Source organism: Acartia tonsa, chromosome 13, assembly GCF_053477335.1.
Source record: "Acartia tonsa isolate MP-2025a chromosome 13, ASM5347733v1, whole genome shotgun sequence".
Taxonomy (NCBI): Eukaryota; Metazoa; Arthropoda; class Copepoda; order Calanoida; family Acartiidae; genus Acartia; species Acartia tonsa.
The window spans coordinates 39,329,563-39,347,849 of record NC_137272.1 but is presented as its reverse complement, the minus strand read 5'-3'; the positions used below and the strand labels follow the sequence as shown (position 1 = coordinate 39,347,849).

General features: G+C 33.6%; 1 protein-coding gene across 1 annotated transcript in view; it reads right to left on the bottom strand.

Annotated features, from left to right (window-relative positions):
- The window catches only part of LOC145304727 (uncharacterized), a 39,159-nt gene extending 21,704 nt beyond the window's left edge, over positions 1 to 17,455 (bottom strand). The window contains exons 1-5 of the mRNA XM_080146680.1: positions 17,317 to 17,455; positions 13,385 to 13,470; positions 7,299 to 7,352; positions 5,426 to 5,557; positions 1,887 to 1,996 (exon numbers count right to left, since the gene is read on the bottom strand). Coding sequence (XP_080002806.1) covers positions 1,887 to 1,996; positions 5,426 to 5,557; positions 7,299 to 7,352; positions 13,385 to 13,468 — 380 coding nt within the window. The 5' untranslated portion in view covers positions 13,469 to 13,470; positions 17,317 to 17,455. The remainder of the gene's footprint in view (positions 1 to 1,886; positions 1,997 to 5,425; positions 5,558 to 7,298; positions 7,353 to 13,384; positions 13,471 to 17,316) is intronic.
- Positions 17,456 to 18,287: the final 832 nt, after the last annotated feature.

The following is an 18,287-nucleotide window of genomic DNA, read 5'->3' as shown; positions in this document are numbered from 1 at the left end:
AGAGGCCTCTAGGGGCGTAGCCGCTAGTAGTCAATAATTCACTAAATACGAAAGTAAAGTTAGACACAAACGATTAAAGAAATGGTCTGAAAAAATCTTTTTTATTTTATATTATCTGTCTGTGTTCTAAATTTTCGTCAATTTCATGGAACTATGATTTCAAACATAGACGAAAAATAACAAATAAAATTCTCTTTAAAAGATTTTAAAAATTAGAGTTGTTTTCTGCTATTGCAGACATATAACTGACATTAAAATAGCTTAAAACCATCCAAAAACTTACATTTTAAACTAAAATAGCCTTGGGACATATATGAAGCTTGCTTAAATGGAGAACTTAATAGTTTCAGAGGTTAGGAAGATCTTAACAGACAAATAGCCTCCAGGGGCACTTAGGGGAAAAGGAGGGGGGTTTGGTTAATGGACCCTCCTCTTCAAAGTCAATTTAAATTTTTTTTTTTTTATTTTAGTTAGGGTATTTTTTCTAGGGGCGATTTCTATCCCCCCAAATAAACATAACAATCTCTGGACCTACAAGAAGCTTCACTGTAAGGGATAAACAACTTGGCCATGCAGCTGCAGACACATAGATAGACAGACATCCTGTTACTTTTATAACATCACAAAAACGACTAGCCAATTGAAGAGAAGCTACGCTTGTAAAATTGTTGCAGAATAATTTAAATTTGTCATGGTAACGAGATCTTTCACCCCTTTATTTACCATACAGGGATGTGATAATGGATGATAAATTAATCTTCCCTCAAATTCCTAAATTTTGTTTAACTTAACCTATCCTTATACTAAAGTAACAGGATGTCTGTTTGTCTGTGTGTTTGTACCGAAGGATCTTGCTAACCGCTGAACCGATCGGATTCTCCTTAACAGGGTAGATTCTAATAGGTCCCGGGAAGGTTTATAACTATTTTGGGGTAGGGTACCACCACCCTCCCAAGAGAAATCACAAAAAATCATTTTTTTACGTTTCTCGATTAAACAAAGAAAGTTCAACGAAACATAAACCTTAAACGCAACATAGACATATTTAAATATAAAAAAAACATTTAAAGTGCCACTAGAGGCCTCTAGGGGCGTAGCCGCTAGTAATACAATAAATTAGTACGTTTTTGTCTGAAGCTAATGCTATTAAAATACTCTTGTTCGAATTGGTTATATTTAAGGGAAAAATTATAAATGTCCACCGCCTACCCCTAGAGGCTAGCGGCGACATTGTCTATATTCAATTTTAATGGTGTATGTCTGCTAAATTTCATTTATAAAAAGTGATCGAGGCTAAGAAAATATAGACATACTATTCTTTATTTTAAAATAATTTTCGATTGTCAACAGAATGGTTCTGTGTTTAACAGGGGTTGTATCATGATTTGAATATTTTCAAATAGACCAATAGTCATCCCTTTATATCTTAAGAATCTTATTGACAGCGTAGCAACTTTGTAACTTAATCTTTTGTCTGTACGTCCATCTTAAATTTAAACTATATTTAAGGTGAACAAACTATGAAGCTTTACATAGTGTCTCAAAAAGTCATAAAAATGAGGGATTATCCATCTCTTTTTTAGGGGTTTTCTTCTCCACTCATTTTTATGACGTCACATGGCTGATTTTTTGAGACACTTTGTAAAGCTTTGTAATTTTCAAAATTGGATTAGCTTAAAACTATAATCGAAAATAAAAGTCTAGGGGTTAGGGGCGAAGCCGCTAGTATTTAAACAAAGTAAGAGGCGAAGCAATTAGTAAAATATAAAGAATTTGTGAATCATGGGTGTGACATGATACTTCAGGGGAAATAGCAGAACATCCAAATTTCAATTTCAATCGACACCACTTTTATGCTCGCCCATATCTAAAATGGTAATACTTACTTTAATGCCAAAATATCTTCTTGTAGCTTGATATTCACTTTCTGCTGTTTGTCTCTCTCCTCGTTGAACTCTCGTATTTCACTCTCCAGGCGAGATTTCTCGTTTTGCAGCTGAAAATAATTATTTATTATCAGAATATATGGGTATGGCCTCTTAAGGTGCGTTTCGTCGTATTTTCACAGTTGCTTTTGAGAGGTAATTTTCAGGTTAAGTTAGGTTAGGTTATTGCCCCGCAGGGTTCGAGTCCCCCACAGTGGCTAGAAATAAGGAAAAGCCACTGTGAAACTTCGATGAAACGGCTACGAAAGGGACTATACTCGAGTATATTTAGTAATAGTTTAAAAATAAAAAGAATAATTTTTATGTTGATCTAAATCTATTCGTTGTAGTATCTGTCTGTTTATTCAACTTTACACTGTATAATTCAAATTCCAATCAATTAATTTATATCAATATATCTATCTATTTAACTATCTATTTATCTATCCATCTATTCATCTATCCTTTTATTCATCTATTTATCTATCTATCTATTACTAAATTTAACCTTCAATCTATCTGTCTATTTAACTATGTACCTATCTATTCATGTACTTATGCCTCGTTTTATCGTCGATCCATCTGTCTATCCATTCAGATATATTTTCCTCCATCTATCTATCTATCTATTTCTATCCAAATATCTATATATTTATCTGTTAATTATTTCGTCTATCTAGCAATCCTTCTTTCTATCCTACTATCTATTTATTCAACTATCTATCTATCCACCCAACCATATATTCTAAATATTTCCCAAAAAAATGAAAGACTATTTAAGGATATAAAAGTGTAAGTGCATCAAAGGCCTAAATTTAGGCGCTTTAAGGCATTAAATTTTACATCTATCTTTTACAATTTTCACACATATCATGAAAAATCAAGGATAGTAAAAATATTCCTAAAATTATTGAAAAAAATGCATGAAATGCATTAAAAAATCTATAATCGTTTTTGTAGTTTATTTTTATATCGCAGAATAGTTTTTCATGGTATTATAAACAGCTTTTCGTAGATAGTAAAAATCAAGAATTAAGAGATACGAATTTTGTATTCGGGCAAATAAAACTGCTATAAAAATCATGATTTTTATTTGTAGAATAGTTATTTCTCGCATCGTGTTATAAACAGCTTTCCGCGGATATAGAATGTACAATTAGAAATGTAGAAAGCTGGATATAATACGATGCTAGACATAGTTGTTTCGTATGGATGAGAACCGGTTCCTATCCACCGGATTCGAATGAATACGAGAAAATTATTTGTAATATAAAACGATACATCATATGATTTTCAGAGCTGGATCTTTAAATCATTTTAATGGTGATTTCGCACACCCCGATCTAAATCACCATTAAAATGATTTAAAGATTCAGCTCAGTATTGTTCAGTGGATATTACCCGGTTTCGATGCATATACAAAAACAATTCATTTTTCGAATATTATTCCGTTTCTGTTGAAGTTTTGAAATCACATATAAAGATGAAAAATATAGCGGCAAAGTTTCTCTAAAATTTTCCCTTCAAATATTAATGGCGATTACACGCATACTTTCAGGATATGTACAGTGTACACCAGAAAAAAATCAGTTTCTCAAAAAAATGTCAAAATAATTAGATCAATTTTCTGGCTTAAAACCTGCCTATACAAAAATAACGGCATTCAATACAAATGACCAATACACAGACTAGATTACCAATGACAGGCCAGTATATATTTTCATTCGCCTATGGTAGGCCAGTATGACGTCATTTTTTTTATAGGCACTATAAAGAGCTACATTTTTTTCCCTGTGAATTGGTGACGTTGGAAGAAAATACTCTTTCTATTGATGAAATGCCCCCCCCCCCCCCCTATTACCTCAAGACTCTTTCTAGGAAAAGGAAATACATTTGAGAGATTTTAAGTAGCAAACTTAACATATAAGTAATAGATCTGTGAGAAGATAGAATAAAGATATGAAAAATGTACTCTCAAAATTTATAATTTTCTTAGGGGTACAGTGATAGGACAATGATAAAACATTTTTCTTCCCTATGCTGACGTGCAATATACTGCAAGGACATTCAAGGGAAGGATAATGGGTTCTAATTCACCCTCCAAAATGACTGGACATTCTTAATACCCTGCCTATTGTTGCGGGTGGGGGGGTAGGGGTAGCGGTTTCCATTTAAGTTGCTATTCGTGCCCCCCCCCCTCTCTCCAAGTAATTTAGAATTATTTGAAAATGAGAAGGGGGTGGGGTATTCATGAGTTTGTAAGTTTCTTCAATTCAAGTTTGGTTAGGTTATATTGGATACAGGATTTTAAATATTTTTAGTATAAATTTGGTCATTCCCCTTTGATGGGCTAAATGTGTTTTAATTATGTCCGCGTTTAGCTTTGCGGACGGACAGACATACCCTAATAATAGATTAGCTGTGCTCCTTAAAAATTGTGTTAAATTGAAGAAAATTAGTTGGCACTGAGCCGCCAAAAATTTTTTCGGCCTGTAAATTTTTCTTATCCTTTTAGAAGCCAATTTCAAAGTGAAACAAGGAGAATTTTGTTCATAACAAGCGAAACTGCAATATTCAGAGGTATTAAAAGAGTCAAAAACTATTTCAAATTATGTCTAAACAGCTAGGGTTATTGATACAGACAACGTATACTTTAATTTTAATTGTCTTATAGTATTTTTATGGTAACTGGTAATATTCTTTTAGTATCTATTTTATCACTTACTTTTTTCGCATTAGCATGAACCAGTTTTAATGTCTTTAATTATTATACAATCTTAAGTTTAACTTGTTTTCGGACGCTGGGTTCGAATTCCGAAATAAAACTGCATAATAACTAAGGACGTTAAAAAATGTTCATGTTGCACCTATTTCAAAAGTCTAATATTGCCTTAGAAAGACCAACTCTACCTCTACGTTGTTATCAACGATCCCTCGTTAGGATTATACAGTAGTTGCACTACTAAAAATGGCCCCAAGCAATCACATTTTCAAGATCAAGGATGAAAATTGCCAGGGATAGGGGCATTGCAAGAAAACTGATTCGCGCCCAACTTATCCACCGGTCAAAAAAAAAATCCCCCAATACTTACAACCTGCTAAAATGCTATGGGGAGATTAATCTAAAATCCACTATCCCATCCATATATTCCTGAATTTTTAACAACCTATTTTTTTATTCTTATTGAGTGTATTTTCTGCCAAAAACTTTTTAAAAAGCATTTTCTTGATAATAATTCCTGTTTATTTCTATGAAAGAATTCTTATAGCCTTTTTAATTGATGTACAACCCTAATTATGATATACAAAACTGCCCCTTATATATAAATCAAAATTATTGATTGAAAAGTGAAAAAGTTTGGTTACCCGAATCTTATAAAAGTCTCAAAGTTTTTAAGCCAACAAAGAAGAATCGTATTTATAAAACTTAGGGGGCCAGCACAATTATCTGTCGGATGTCTCCTCCCCTCCTTGAAATTATCAGCCTAGCGTTACATTACCTGATAGGTCTGGTTGAGGAGCGCAGCCTCCATTTTACTGGCCTTCTGTTGGTTGGCCTTAATCCTGTTCTCGTACAGACTCTTTATCTTTCTCACCTCCCTCTCCCACATTCTCTCCTTCTCCTCATACACCTGGTAACAAGGAATATTTATTTATCTTTCTCACCTCCCTCTCCTCCATTCTCTCCTTCTCCTCATACACCTGGTAACAAGGAATATTTATTTATCTTTCTCACCTCCCTCTCCCACATTCTCTCCTTCTCCTCATACACCTGGTAACAAGGAATATTTATTTATCTTTCTCACCTCCCTCTCCCACATCCTCTCCTTCTCCTCATACACCTGGTAACAAGGAATATTTATTTATCTTTCTCACCTCCCTCTCCCACATCCTCTCCTTCTCCTCATACACCTGGTAACAAGGAATATTTATTTATCTTTCTCACCTCCCTCTCCCACATCCTCTCCTTCTCCTCATACACCTGGTAACAAGGAATATTTATTTATCTTTCTCACCTCCCTCTCCCACATCCTCTCCTTCTCCTCATACACCTGGTAACAAGGAATATTTATTTATCTTTCACACCTCCCTCTCCCACATCCTCTCCTTCTCCTCATACACCTGGTAACAAGGAATATTTATCTATCTTTCTCACCTCCCCCTCCCATATTCTCTCCTTCTCCTCATACACCTGGTAACAAGGAATATTTATTTATCTTTCTCACCTCCCCCTCCCATATTCTCTCCTTCTCCTCATACACCTGGTAACAAGGAATATTTATTTATCTTTCTCACCTCCCTCTCCCACATTCTCTCCTTCTCCTCATACACCTGGTAACAAGGAATATTTATTTATCTTTCTCACCTCCCTCTCCCACATCCTCTCCTTCTCCTCATACACCTGGTAACAAGGAATATTTATTTATCTTTCTCACCTCCCTCTCCCACATCCTCTCCTTCTCCTCATACACCTGGTAACAAGGAATATTTATTTATCTTTCTCACCTCCCTCTCCTCCATTCTCTCCATCTCCTCATACACCTGGTAACAAGGATTATTTATTTATCTTTCTCACCTCCCTCTCCCACATTCTCTCCTTCTCCTCATACACCTGGTAACAAGGAATATTTATTTATCTTTCTCACCTCCCTCTCCCACATTCTCTCCTTATCCTCATACACCTGGTAACAAGGAATATTTATCTATCTTTCTCACCTCCCTCTCCCACATTCTCTCTTTCTCCTCATACACCTGGTAACAAGGAATATTTATTTATCTTTCTCACCTCCCCCTCCCACATTCTCTCCTTATCCTCATACACCTGGTAACAAGGAATATCTATTTATCTTTCTCACCTCCCTCTCCCACATTCTCTCCTTCTCCTCATACACCTGGTAACAAGGAATATTTATTTATCTTTCTCACCTTCCTCTCCCACATTCTCTCCTTATCATCATACACCTGGTAACAAGGAATATTTATTTATCTTTCTCACCTCCCTCTCCCACATTCTCTCCTTCTCCTCATACACCTGGTAACAAGGATTATTTATCTATCGCATCGTATTATAGACATTTAAAATCTTATACATGAGGATTATTGTAGCAATAGGGTATAATTTGAAAGGCTAGAAACTGGATTATAATTCTTTTATCTAGATTAAAAAATAGGATTCCTGGGACGATGAGAGGACTTATAAACGAATGTCTAACCCCTGCGGGAAGTCCTAACGATACAGTACCTAACCCCAAGCTCACAAGACATAAATTGGTAATTAAGGTAATACTCAAACAAATGACCCCCTCTTCGGGGGGTTTCTGTGTTTTAATAATATTTCACTTTTTACATGCGTAGCAACTCTACAACTATTACCTGCTCATTTTGCTCCATTGTTTCACGTAGAAAATTTATCTCAGAATCTTTTTCCTAAAACAAAAGAAAATATTAATTATCATCTTATTTATATAAGTACCAGGATGTCTATATATATGTCCCGTAAGATCTCCTATACGGCCCGTTCGTTCCGATATGAATAAATCAGCTTATACCAATAACGAAATTAATTCGGGGAAAAATCACAAAACCTATACATGTTTTTCAGCTGTCGTTGGGGGGCAACACATCGTAAAATTGACAACCTCTCCATTTGCCCCCCAAATATTATTTTATATTTATTTTGCTTGTTGGTTATACCTATTCCTGTGAATAAATATACCTCTCGTTCTTTTCCATGTCAACAAAAGTGTGTAACAATAATTACATGCTAACACGGAGTATGATTTACAAATTAATATTTTGATTCTGCGTTTTTTTGTGTGTGGACATTCTGATTCTTGTTAAGCAACAAGTGATGATAAAATACACTAAAATCTGTCATTTTTTATTTATATCAATATTTTGCTAAAAACGCTTAGGGATACAATTTTGATTTGATTTTAAAGTGAGGGTATTGAAGGTATTACTAGTTACTAAAGTGGCTTTACTTTTCCTATTTTTTAATTCGAATCTGAATAATTTCTGGTTTTTAAAGTATAAAACCAAAATAAAATAAAAACATATTTTTTCCTCATAAACTTGTAGATTAATTTTGTGTTTGTTTGTTGATTAAATATCTTAGAAAGTATTAAATCAATCCTAAAAAGGAATAGCCCGATATAAGTAGTCACCCCCCCCCCCCCCCAATTCGCATAATCTTATAATGAAAGTATAGGGATAAATCCACTTTGGTATATTCTTTAGCTTTTGAAGGGCCTAAACGTTCGATTGGATCAAAACTAGATTTATTAAAATTAGGTATTCAAAATTACATATATTGTAATCAGCTTTAGTTTACCAAAATCAATTTAAATGCCTGACTGTGCAATTTGATTAAAACCAGATGACACGACCTTTCAAAACAAATCAAAATGGCGTCCAAGTATGGCTGCAAAAATTCAAAATGGCGTTCAAGTATGGCTGCAAAAGTTCAAAATGACGTCCGCAACAAAGTTCTTAATCCGCGGCCGTGATTGTATATCATAGAAAGAAGCAACTATAAAAAATAATAAAAAGACCGCACAGATAGAAAAACCTATATAGTGCTCTCCCTCAAAGTACCTGTCGAGCACTGAAAGCCCAAGCCCATATTTTGAAAAATTAAAATAAATTGGGGAAGTGGTATTTTTTTTTCTTTTTGCCTCAAACCTGCGGAGGCTCTAAACCTGTGGTGCCTATATCTGCAGTGCCTAATCCTGGGGGGGGGGGGGGGGGCTACCAGTTTCAAATATGTCCTAACCTAAGGTGATAAACAAACAACCAAAAAAATTTCCCGACTTTTTTTCAATTTATTTCCAAAACAAGTTAGCATAACATACTACCAACCCTTTAATTGCACGACTTTTCTTAACTATGCTTGCCTATTTTGGGCCAAGACATTCCTATTAGGTTATATGATAATTAAAGTCATACGTCTAACATAACAGAAATAAAATTATAAATTATAATGAAGCCTATTTATTTTCTAAGTAGCGCAGCTACTATGATTCTGGTTTAGTAAGTTTGTCCGTTTGATAACAAACTTATTTTGCTGACAATTAAATATGCAACCTAAAGAAAGTCACGATCATATGTAGTGATTTGTTTTACTAATGGATATATTTGTCCTTGTTTATGAAAAAAATCAATTTACTTCAAAATTTTAGAAAGGTCACCTAACCTTTTTTTGAAATTTTAATATCTTAAATTTATCAGATTGTTAAATTACTTTTACTGATTTGTACATCATGATATTTGTGTCTATGTGTTGCTTAAGATCTTTGGAATGGCTAGTAAAAGTTTTTCTCGTATTCATTCGAATCCGGTGGATAGGAACCGGTTCTCATCCATACGAAAAAACTATGTCTAGCATCGTATCATAGGCGTCCAAGGGGGGGGGGGGGTAATGGGCCATTTGGCACCCCCAAAATTTTTTTAACAATACCCCCCCCCAAAAAAAATTACCCCTACCTTGGGGGTGCCGTAGGCACCCCCAACGATTTTGGGGGGGGTATTTAACCCCCCTAAACCATTTTGGGGGGGGTAACTACCCCCCCCAAAATAAATGTTCTTTAAAAAAATTTTTTTGGGGGGGTATTTACCCCCCCCCAAATTGAATGTTTACTGAAAATTTTTTTTTGGGGGGGGGAGGGAGTAATCCCCGCCCCCCCCCCCCTAAACCATCCCGGGGATCTATGATGTAATTGTAAAGCACTGAAGATTCCATAAAATAGATACCTAACTAAATTAAATATTTCATTAAATAATGAAAAAGAATTTCTATAGGCGATTTCTTTTGGGAGGATGTCAGGGTGTCTCAAAACTAGTTATAAAACTTACCAGGACCTATAAGACGCTTCACTTTAAAGTATAATCATATTGGTTCATTGGTTAGTGAGTTAATTATTGTATTTTTATGTTCTAAAGAATGAGATACTACTATATATTTGAATAGTAGTGGCGCCCTTAGCATCTAAGAACTCGTGTTTTCTAAAGGGTAAAAAGGGAGGAGAAAAATAGCCTAAAACCACTCAAAGGATTGACCTATAATAGTGTGGAACCATCATGGGATCTATGTGAAGCTTTCCTAAAAAGGAGAACTCAGTATTAAAAGTAATGAAATCTGAAGCTATAGTCAAATAAACCTTACTTACCACTTTATGTTATAGGATAGTACTTATTAACTTAATAGATTAGGTAGGTGCTTTTTTTACATAATTAAATAACCCCCCCCAAAAATTTTACCCCCGGGGTAAATTAGTTTGGGGGGGGTAATTACCCCCCCCAACAGATTTGGGGGGAGTATTTACCCCCCCCCAACAGACTTTAGGGGGGGTAATTACCCCCCCCAATCAAATTTTACCCCCGGGGTAAAAATTTTGGGGGGGGTAAAAAAAATTTGCGGCGCGCTTCGCGCGCCATTTTACCCCCCCCAAAATTATTATTTATTTCAGCCGCAACTGTGCATTGCAATGAGTTGCACCTGTTTCTAGGCAAGGGCATTCCCACTTCTCTTACCTCCTTAATGTACAATGTCGTATTTGTTAGTAAAAAGATCTATAAAAACCATAATTTTAAAATATTTAATTACAATTAATTTAAAAACTAAATTTTGCGATGCTTGTCAAAAACAGTTTACAAAAAATGTTAAATATTTTAAAAGCGAGACTTTTTTCCAATCTATAAAAGTTGGTCTGTTTATCTTTCGAAATGATCATTGAAAGCCAAGATTTCATTAGCCTATTTCTATAATGTTTTGTTTAGTAATTCAGCTACTAGTTGAGTAGCATTTGTGGGTGGTTTCCCTCAAAGAGCCTCTTAGAGAGAAACAACCAGTCTACCGCTTAAAAAAAACTGAGAATACAAGGCAGGAATAGGGTATCGTGGTTTATGTTTTACTTTAGGTCAGGTTAGGTTAGGATAAGGGCAATGCAGGTATAGTCCCCGTAGGGTATTTCTGTTTACAATTTTGATTGCTTGCTGTTGCATGCATTATTCATGGATTTTATCATCATTGTTATTTTTGTCTAAATCTTAAAATTAAGATAACCACAAACTGTTAGATAATATAACAGAAAGAGAGAAAGGACAATAGTGCTTAAATTAATCTACATCACTTTCTTCTCCCAAACACGGAATCTTCACGTTAGACTGGGTGTAAGATTAATCTAGCGTCCATTGTCCTATCCCTTTCCTTGAGTAAGAATTGCGACGAAAAGTATTTTCAAATAATTATGCAAAAATAGAATATTACATTTTCATAGTTTGATTATTTAAATTACTTTAATTGTAGAGTAGCTTCACTACAAAAAAAACTAAAAAAAAGTTTACTGTACATTTTTAAAACTATTTTAATGGCGACAAAAAGCATCTTTTAGACAGTGAGGTTACTTTTGGTGTGAAATCATTACCGGTAATTTGCATAGTATCAATTCCGCATAGTTTTTCATACTCGCGTAAGGCACATTTGCACATGTGTTAAAGGGGTTGTCTAATTATAATAGTAAAGCAAGGGTAAAGATCAGTTTATGCTGTTGTAATAATTTTTATTTTGAATGATTTTATAATGTGATACATTTGCGGAAGTTAATGCATACCGTTGCTCTTACCCCTATTCTCGTTTTTAAAGAGAACTTATCTTTTTTGAAAGAAGATGCGTGAGGGGGGGGGGGGGTTCTGACTACCCCCTCCAAAAGAACCTTGTCCCCACTCTTAAATAGCTCAACAGAATTTAAAGAAAACAGCTGCTGAAAATATTCTAAAGATCAGCTGTTAAATATAAAATAAAAGTATATTTACTTCATAAAAACCTAGAAAACAACTCTTTTAAAAACGCATCAATTCCAAAAAGCGTAGGCGAGCGTTAAAAGGTCTAAAAGCATCGCACATAGCTTTAAAAGTATCCCATGAAAAGGGATATGTTATTGTAAACAAAATTAGTTTTAAAATCTTAAGAATTGATAATAAGAAAAAAGGTAACTAAAGTATACAGTAGCGACTACGTTTTTACACCCCTATTTACACGTTCAATTTTAGGTTTAAAAAGGTAAAGTATGAAAAAATGTTTTTTGAAAGAGTATTTTTTTTCTTAGGGCCAATTCTCTTGGGATCGTAGAGGTACCCTTCACTAATAAAAATTTAAAAAACCTTTCCTTAAACTGTAAGAAGCTTCAGTGTAACTGAGAACCATATCATCCTGCTAGACATTCGGTTAAAACAGACAAACACACAGGCACATACACAAATAGACATCCTGTTACTTTCAAGCTTCTTTTTGCTTTGCTTAAATTGTACATTAATTGCTTTATGTACCTTGTTATTTATATCAAATAATTTATAAAAAAAATATTTTATTTGAATAATATTCGCTACAATTAAACAAATTCATATTTGTTTTGTTAAAATAATAACACACATTAAACTTAAATTAAAATGTAATAATAGTAATGAATAAACTAAAACCACATATCAATGAATGCCTCCTTTTCTAACAGGGAGAAAGAAATAAGTATTATTTCTAAAAAAAACAGCAATTTGGAAACAATTTCATTTAGCAGCCAAGTAAATAATTTTCAATATAAAATTTAATTTCCCCTCAAAATGTAATGCAAATGGGATGGATGAAATTTGAAAATTAGAATAAATGCTCTATTTCAAGAGGATCTTCAAAAGATATTTCAGATGCCTATTTCATAAAGTAAATGAGTAAACATTATTTCTCCCTCCTCCCAAAAATGAGACCCCCCCCCCTCCCTACTGAATGGACAGACATGGTGAGTCAATGAGTTGAAGGTTGTTGCAACAGGGAATCTTCACAACAAATTTCAAAAGCCTATCTCTTATGACAGCAAAGAAAATATACTTCTTCAATTACTCCATTGCATTATAGACATACAGACAGCCATACAGAGTGAGTGTTACCTTACCAGAGTAATATTTTCCATATAGCATAAATAATATTGCACTTACATATCCTTACGCCTTTGGATTTTTTGTGGCTTGCAAAAAAAATGATTGATCCGTCTTTGAGGCTTTAGCTTAAAGGTTTTTTTTCTCTTGCAAATTAATATCTATGTATGTACTATGAAAGAATGGCTTTTTTAACAGTTATGGCTTGAATAACAAAAGGATTTTAGGTTGGTTTTAGGCTATTTGTTTGAACCTTCCACCCTCCTCCCATTCCTGATGGTAGGAACGAAACTACTAGTTTAAAATATTTATTTATCGCATCGTATTTTAGACAGCTTTCCGCGGATAATAACATGAAAATCATAAGAAAAAATCCCGAGTAGCCAGAGACCTGGTCAATCTCATGGCAACATAGCAGAGGTTAATTTTATTATATGATACGATGCAAACATGATTTTTCATTATGGCTTAGAATCATTTTTAATCCAGCGGAAATATCTCGGGTTCGAAGCCACTATTCTAAAATAAAATATTACCTTTAATACAATTTCCAGATCGGCCACAGCACTGTCGGACGGAGATGGGGTTAGGTAATCCTCGTCACTACCATCATAACCCATTTCTGAAAAATATTCAAAATTTTAAAATTTTAAATTAGTTTTTATTATATTTTATGTCTAAACCCTTTAGAGCCTCTACCTGCACATGCCCTAACCCTACTGGACTAATCTCTACCCAATTTAACCCTACCTTACCTAACTTAAGATAAAACACTAATACAGGAAAAATCACCCCCTACTTATTTTCAATTTATTTTAAAATATGAGGTGAAGAGATTCTGCGGTCACTAGACACTTTGATAGGACACTGCCAAAATCAGTGTTTAGTTAGAGACACTGTATTTTTCTCGATCTTCAATGAAATAATGTATAATCAGAAATAAAATCAACAAATAAAGTAGCTGGGGGTAAATAATGAAATAAATATCTAGTGAAGAAATGATGAAATAAAAATTTAAATGCATCTTAAGACTCTAAAGTTTGTTCTTGAGAAACATTAAAACAATAGAGAATTTATCAATTTAAATCAAAATGCATACAATTTCAAACATTAAACAGCTAATCAAATGACATTGATCAAATTTCAATAATTTAATAGGAAGTAACTTTTTCACATAATTTTTTCTAAAATTTCTGAGAAATATTTATGAAGCGTAAACATTGTTTCATCTATTCTTAGAAAAGCAAATGAAAGAAAAATTTCATTTGATACAAAAACTAATTTTTAAAATGCTTTTCTTTTAATTCTAATGCATGTGTTTTTAAATCTTACCCTTAGTTCTAGTTTTTAAAGAAAAGCTTAAGTGTTTTGTGTATGCCTAATGGATAGCCCTAATTGTTAATTTAGGCATGTTAGAATCATTCTGTAATTTTCAAACATTGCATGATGATTCTTGTGACCAGGAGGTACAATATAGAAAAAGTAGAAACTCTACATGTAACTTTTACCAAAAATTTCTAATGTCAATTCTTACAAGGAAGTCCAAGTTTTTTTATTTGGGGGGGGGGGGGATAAGAAATAAAAATCAAAATTTATTTGGGGGAGGATAATCTTTATATCATAGAAGCTTTTATTGGAGTGGGGGCATAATCACCACTTTGCCTGGCCCCCCATTAGATGTTCCTGAATTCTAATGCTTTATATTTTTTTTCAACGAAATTGTCACACTATCTTGACTGTGATAATTTTTTTATGTTAATTTGTCTGACTGAACGGATTATTGAACTTTACTTTCATTGATGCTGTCATCCTTGTTTACCAAAAGCTATATCCAATTATTTTTTCCATACTGTCCTATATATATTTTAAAAGCTTAAAAGGCACTTAAAATTTTACGCTTAAAATTAGCCAAGCAAAAGTAAGATTTTCTAAAATTGCCATATTCAAAAATTTCAAAAAATAACTAAGTTTGTATACTGAAAAGTTTTCAAACATCTTATACTTAAATATGTAGGATATTTAATTTTACTTGAAGACTCTTATTTCCTTTAAAATCAATCAATCATCTAAAAATTTAGCAAAATTTAGCGGTTTTTGAAGCTGGGTCGTAAAAAAAGTCATGCATAGTTCAAGACAAATGTGAGTTGAAATTAAAGTTCGGCAAAAAAAGGACATTTAGTGAACTCACAAATTCTCCCAGTTAATTAGTCGGCACTCACATCCCACATTCATTAAACGTCAAAAATATTGAATTTTAACAGTGTCTTATGTAGGGGTAGGTCTTTTGTAGAGTAGTCCTTTTGTAAGTAGGTCTTTTGTAGTGTAGATCTTTGTAGCAACGCCAGTTTTGTAGTCAATTTAGGTTGCTAATATAGCCCTCAATATGTTCTTCCATGGTCAGGGGAGTGGATTGGGTAAAGTGATGATTGGGGGAGAAAAGGGGTATTGTCACATTAGCCAGCTGTGAGAAACATTTTATCAGGAAATGTGAGAATCTCTCACAATATCCATTAATTTGCCTAAAATTCTTTTCTATGGATGTTTCAAGAATGGTGCCTTTTCTCGTAATTGTCTAATTGTAGGCATTCATCGTAAATGGGATAATAACAATAAAAACTTTGGGGGTGGGTCGTGGCTATATAAACCATGGGTGGGAAATAAATTCTAAAAAACTATAAGTGTAGAACAGAGATGGGTTTTTGATTTTGAGGATTTTAACAGAGTATACAACTTCAGAATTCAAAATTTTAAAATTATCATTTTAGCCATTTGTATAATGTCTAATACAGATCTAAAAAGATGCATTAATAAATATGCAGCGAGAATGGATTTAAGTTGTATTAGGCATCATACAAATGGCTAAAATAATAATTTTAAAATTTGAATGCCTAAGTTGCATACTCTGTTGAAATCCCATCGTCTTCGTTCAATCAATCAATGTCTAAAAAATGTCGAAAAAACGCGGCATTTTTTATAGAACCCCATCTCAGAACAGACAAAAGACTTAACTAATTGGCAGGAATCTCAAGGGATAAGACAATGGAGATTAATTGATAATGCTTTCACAATGCAAGCTTGGACCAAACAACTAAGATAGATAAAAGTCCCCAAAGTTTTAAAATATTATTAAGGATATCATTGAATATTATTTGTGTTGACTATATATTGACATTGAAGAAAAATGGCCATGGCTGACATATCATCGACATGACGATATTCTTATGAATTTATGACGACATACTTATGTTAATATAAAAAACACAAAAAAATTTAGCTAAAGTATTTTCCGAAAAACTATTTGGATATAGTCCATTTCGTGAGGCGTTTCGTCGTATTTTTACTATAGCTTTATATAGGTTAGGTTAAGTTAAGTTACGCGATTTCCCCGCAAGGTTAGTCAATTGGCCCCGCAGGAACTAGAAATAGGAGAAAAGCTACTGTGCAAATACGACGAAACTCCCTTTAAGAGGCGATGTCACGAAAGGGACTATACCACACTGTTCCACTTTTCCATAAATCAAAAATATATTTATTTTCTTACTCGTGGAATAGTTATTTTTCAGTTGATATATCCCTGTCCCCAGAAAGGAACTAAACTGTAGTTTAGGGGTGGGTATTAAAATATATTCAATTTTAAATGATTTAAATCCTCAATATAAAATCCCTGCTAAAAACTGGCGTTATTGTTAACAAAATTATAATGCCATATTTTGCGATATGTAATATAATTATGTTTTAATTCTAACAGTACTAGCATGTCGATTATCAGTCAGCTTTGATAACTTTTATAAAACTTAATTTAATCGACATAATCTAATTAATTTTACTGGAATAAATGATTAAATCCTAATTACAAATTGATGCAGAACCCGAAGAAAATCAGTTTTACCTCCAACATCTCTACAAGTCAATAAACAAAAAAATAGCCTAGGATTGTAATGAAAATTAATTTCTAATTTTTGCAAAGGCACAACCTTTGTCTAAAAGTCCTAACTTCTAAATCGTACCGCACTGTTAAAGGAATCATTGCACAAAATTTGAAATCCATAGGACAATTCTAACATGCCTAAATTAACTATAAGATCTTTCCTTAACGCATTAATGGACTCTAATTATAGAAAAGCTTCGCTTTTAAAAACAGACAGATAATACAAATACTAGAGTAGAAATGCTACTCCACAATAACTCAGGTAGAGAGGAGACATTGGACTCGACTGTAAATTACACTAGTATTCAAAGTTTTGTGTTTAATAACAACATTTTCTTATTCGTTGGCTAAAAAACTTTGGGTACTTAATTGAATTGTGATTGTATGTTTCAAAACTAGTTATCAACCAATAATCTTAACCTTAAGAAGGGGTAATTTTATTTATCATCATTGGTAATGTAATTGTACATCAATTCATCAACCATTGTCTTACCCCTTAAGATCCCTGAAGACAATAACCACAAAAATAGTAAAACTTACCGAGGTCAGTTTTATGGCCGTTCTTGTGTCTTTGTTGTATCAACTGCTGTTGGTTGTGCTGTTGTTGGTGTTGTTGTGTGTGGATGTGGTAGGCCTGTGGTGGCACCCCTGGCGGAGCTGCATTTAGGTTGTTCAGTGAACCCTGCGGTGGTGGTCATATTTTAAAATCTTAAAAATACTAAGATCCAATTTCATTTGTTATAAGAAACAAGTTACATTCTAGTATTGTAGTTATAGGCTTCTAGATAGAAGGAAGTACTGAAGGTGGTCATGTTATCGACGTAAATATTGGGTAAATTAGCTCCTAACACAATGCTTATTAAATAAAGAGAATCAATAATTGAATGAAAAGTGTAAAAAGAGCCTCCAGAAAGTAAACAGTAGTTTTTTTTTGTGAAGTTTTAAAAACTATATATATAGTCCTTTAAAACTTATATGTTTTGTTAATCTATAATGCAAAGTAGAACGATGTCTGTCTGTTTGTCTGTCTGTTTGTTTGTAGCGAAGGAACTCGCTAACCGCTGAACCGATCGGGTTCTTCTTTACAGGGTAGCTTCTCATAGGTCCCGGGAAGGTTTATAACTATTTTCTTGGGGGGGGGGGGGGACACCCCTAACCCCACCAAAAAATGAAAAATACCCCCCCTAAATTTTTTTAAAAATTTTTCTTTTAAATATAAAATACGAAAAATTGGATTGATTAAACCTCTAGGGGCAAAGCCCCTAGAGGCTAGAGGCGAAGCCGCTAGTAACAACTAAAGCATGCTATTTTGCGGATTTGTTACACCACTGAAACGTCTTTCATGTTTTTTTTTCCAGGAAGGAAAGTTGATAATTTTTAGGCATTTTAACATCCTTGGGCGGAGATTCTCTACAAATTACCGTCCGTCTGTCTGTCTGTATGTCTGTAACTCTAGCGTGTTAAACATGTTTTTTCTTTACTAGTAGCGAAAATCCTTACAGTATTGCATC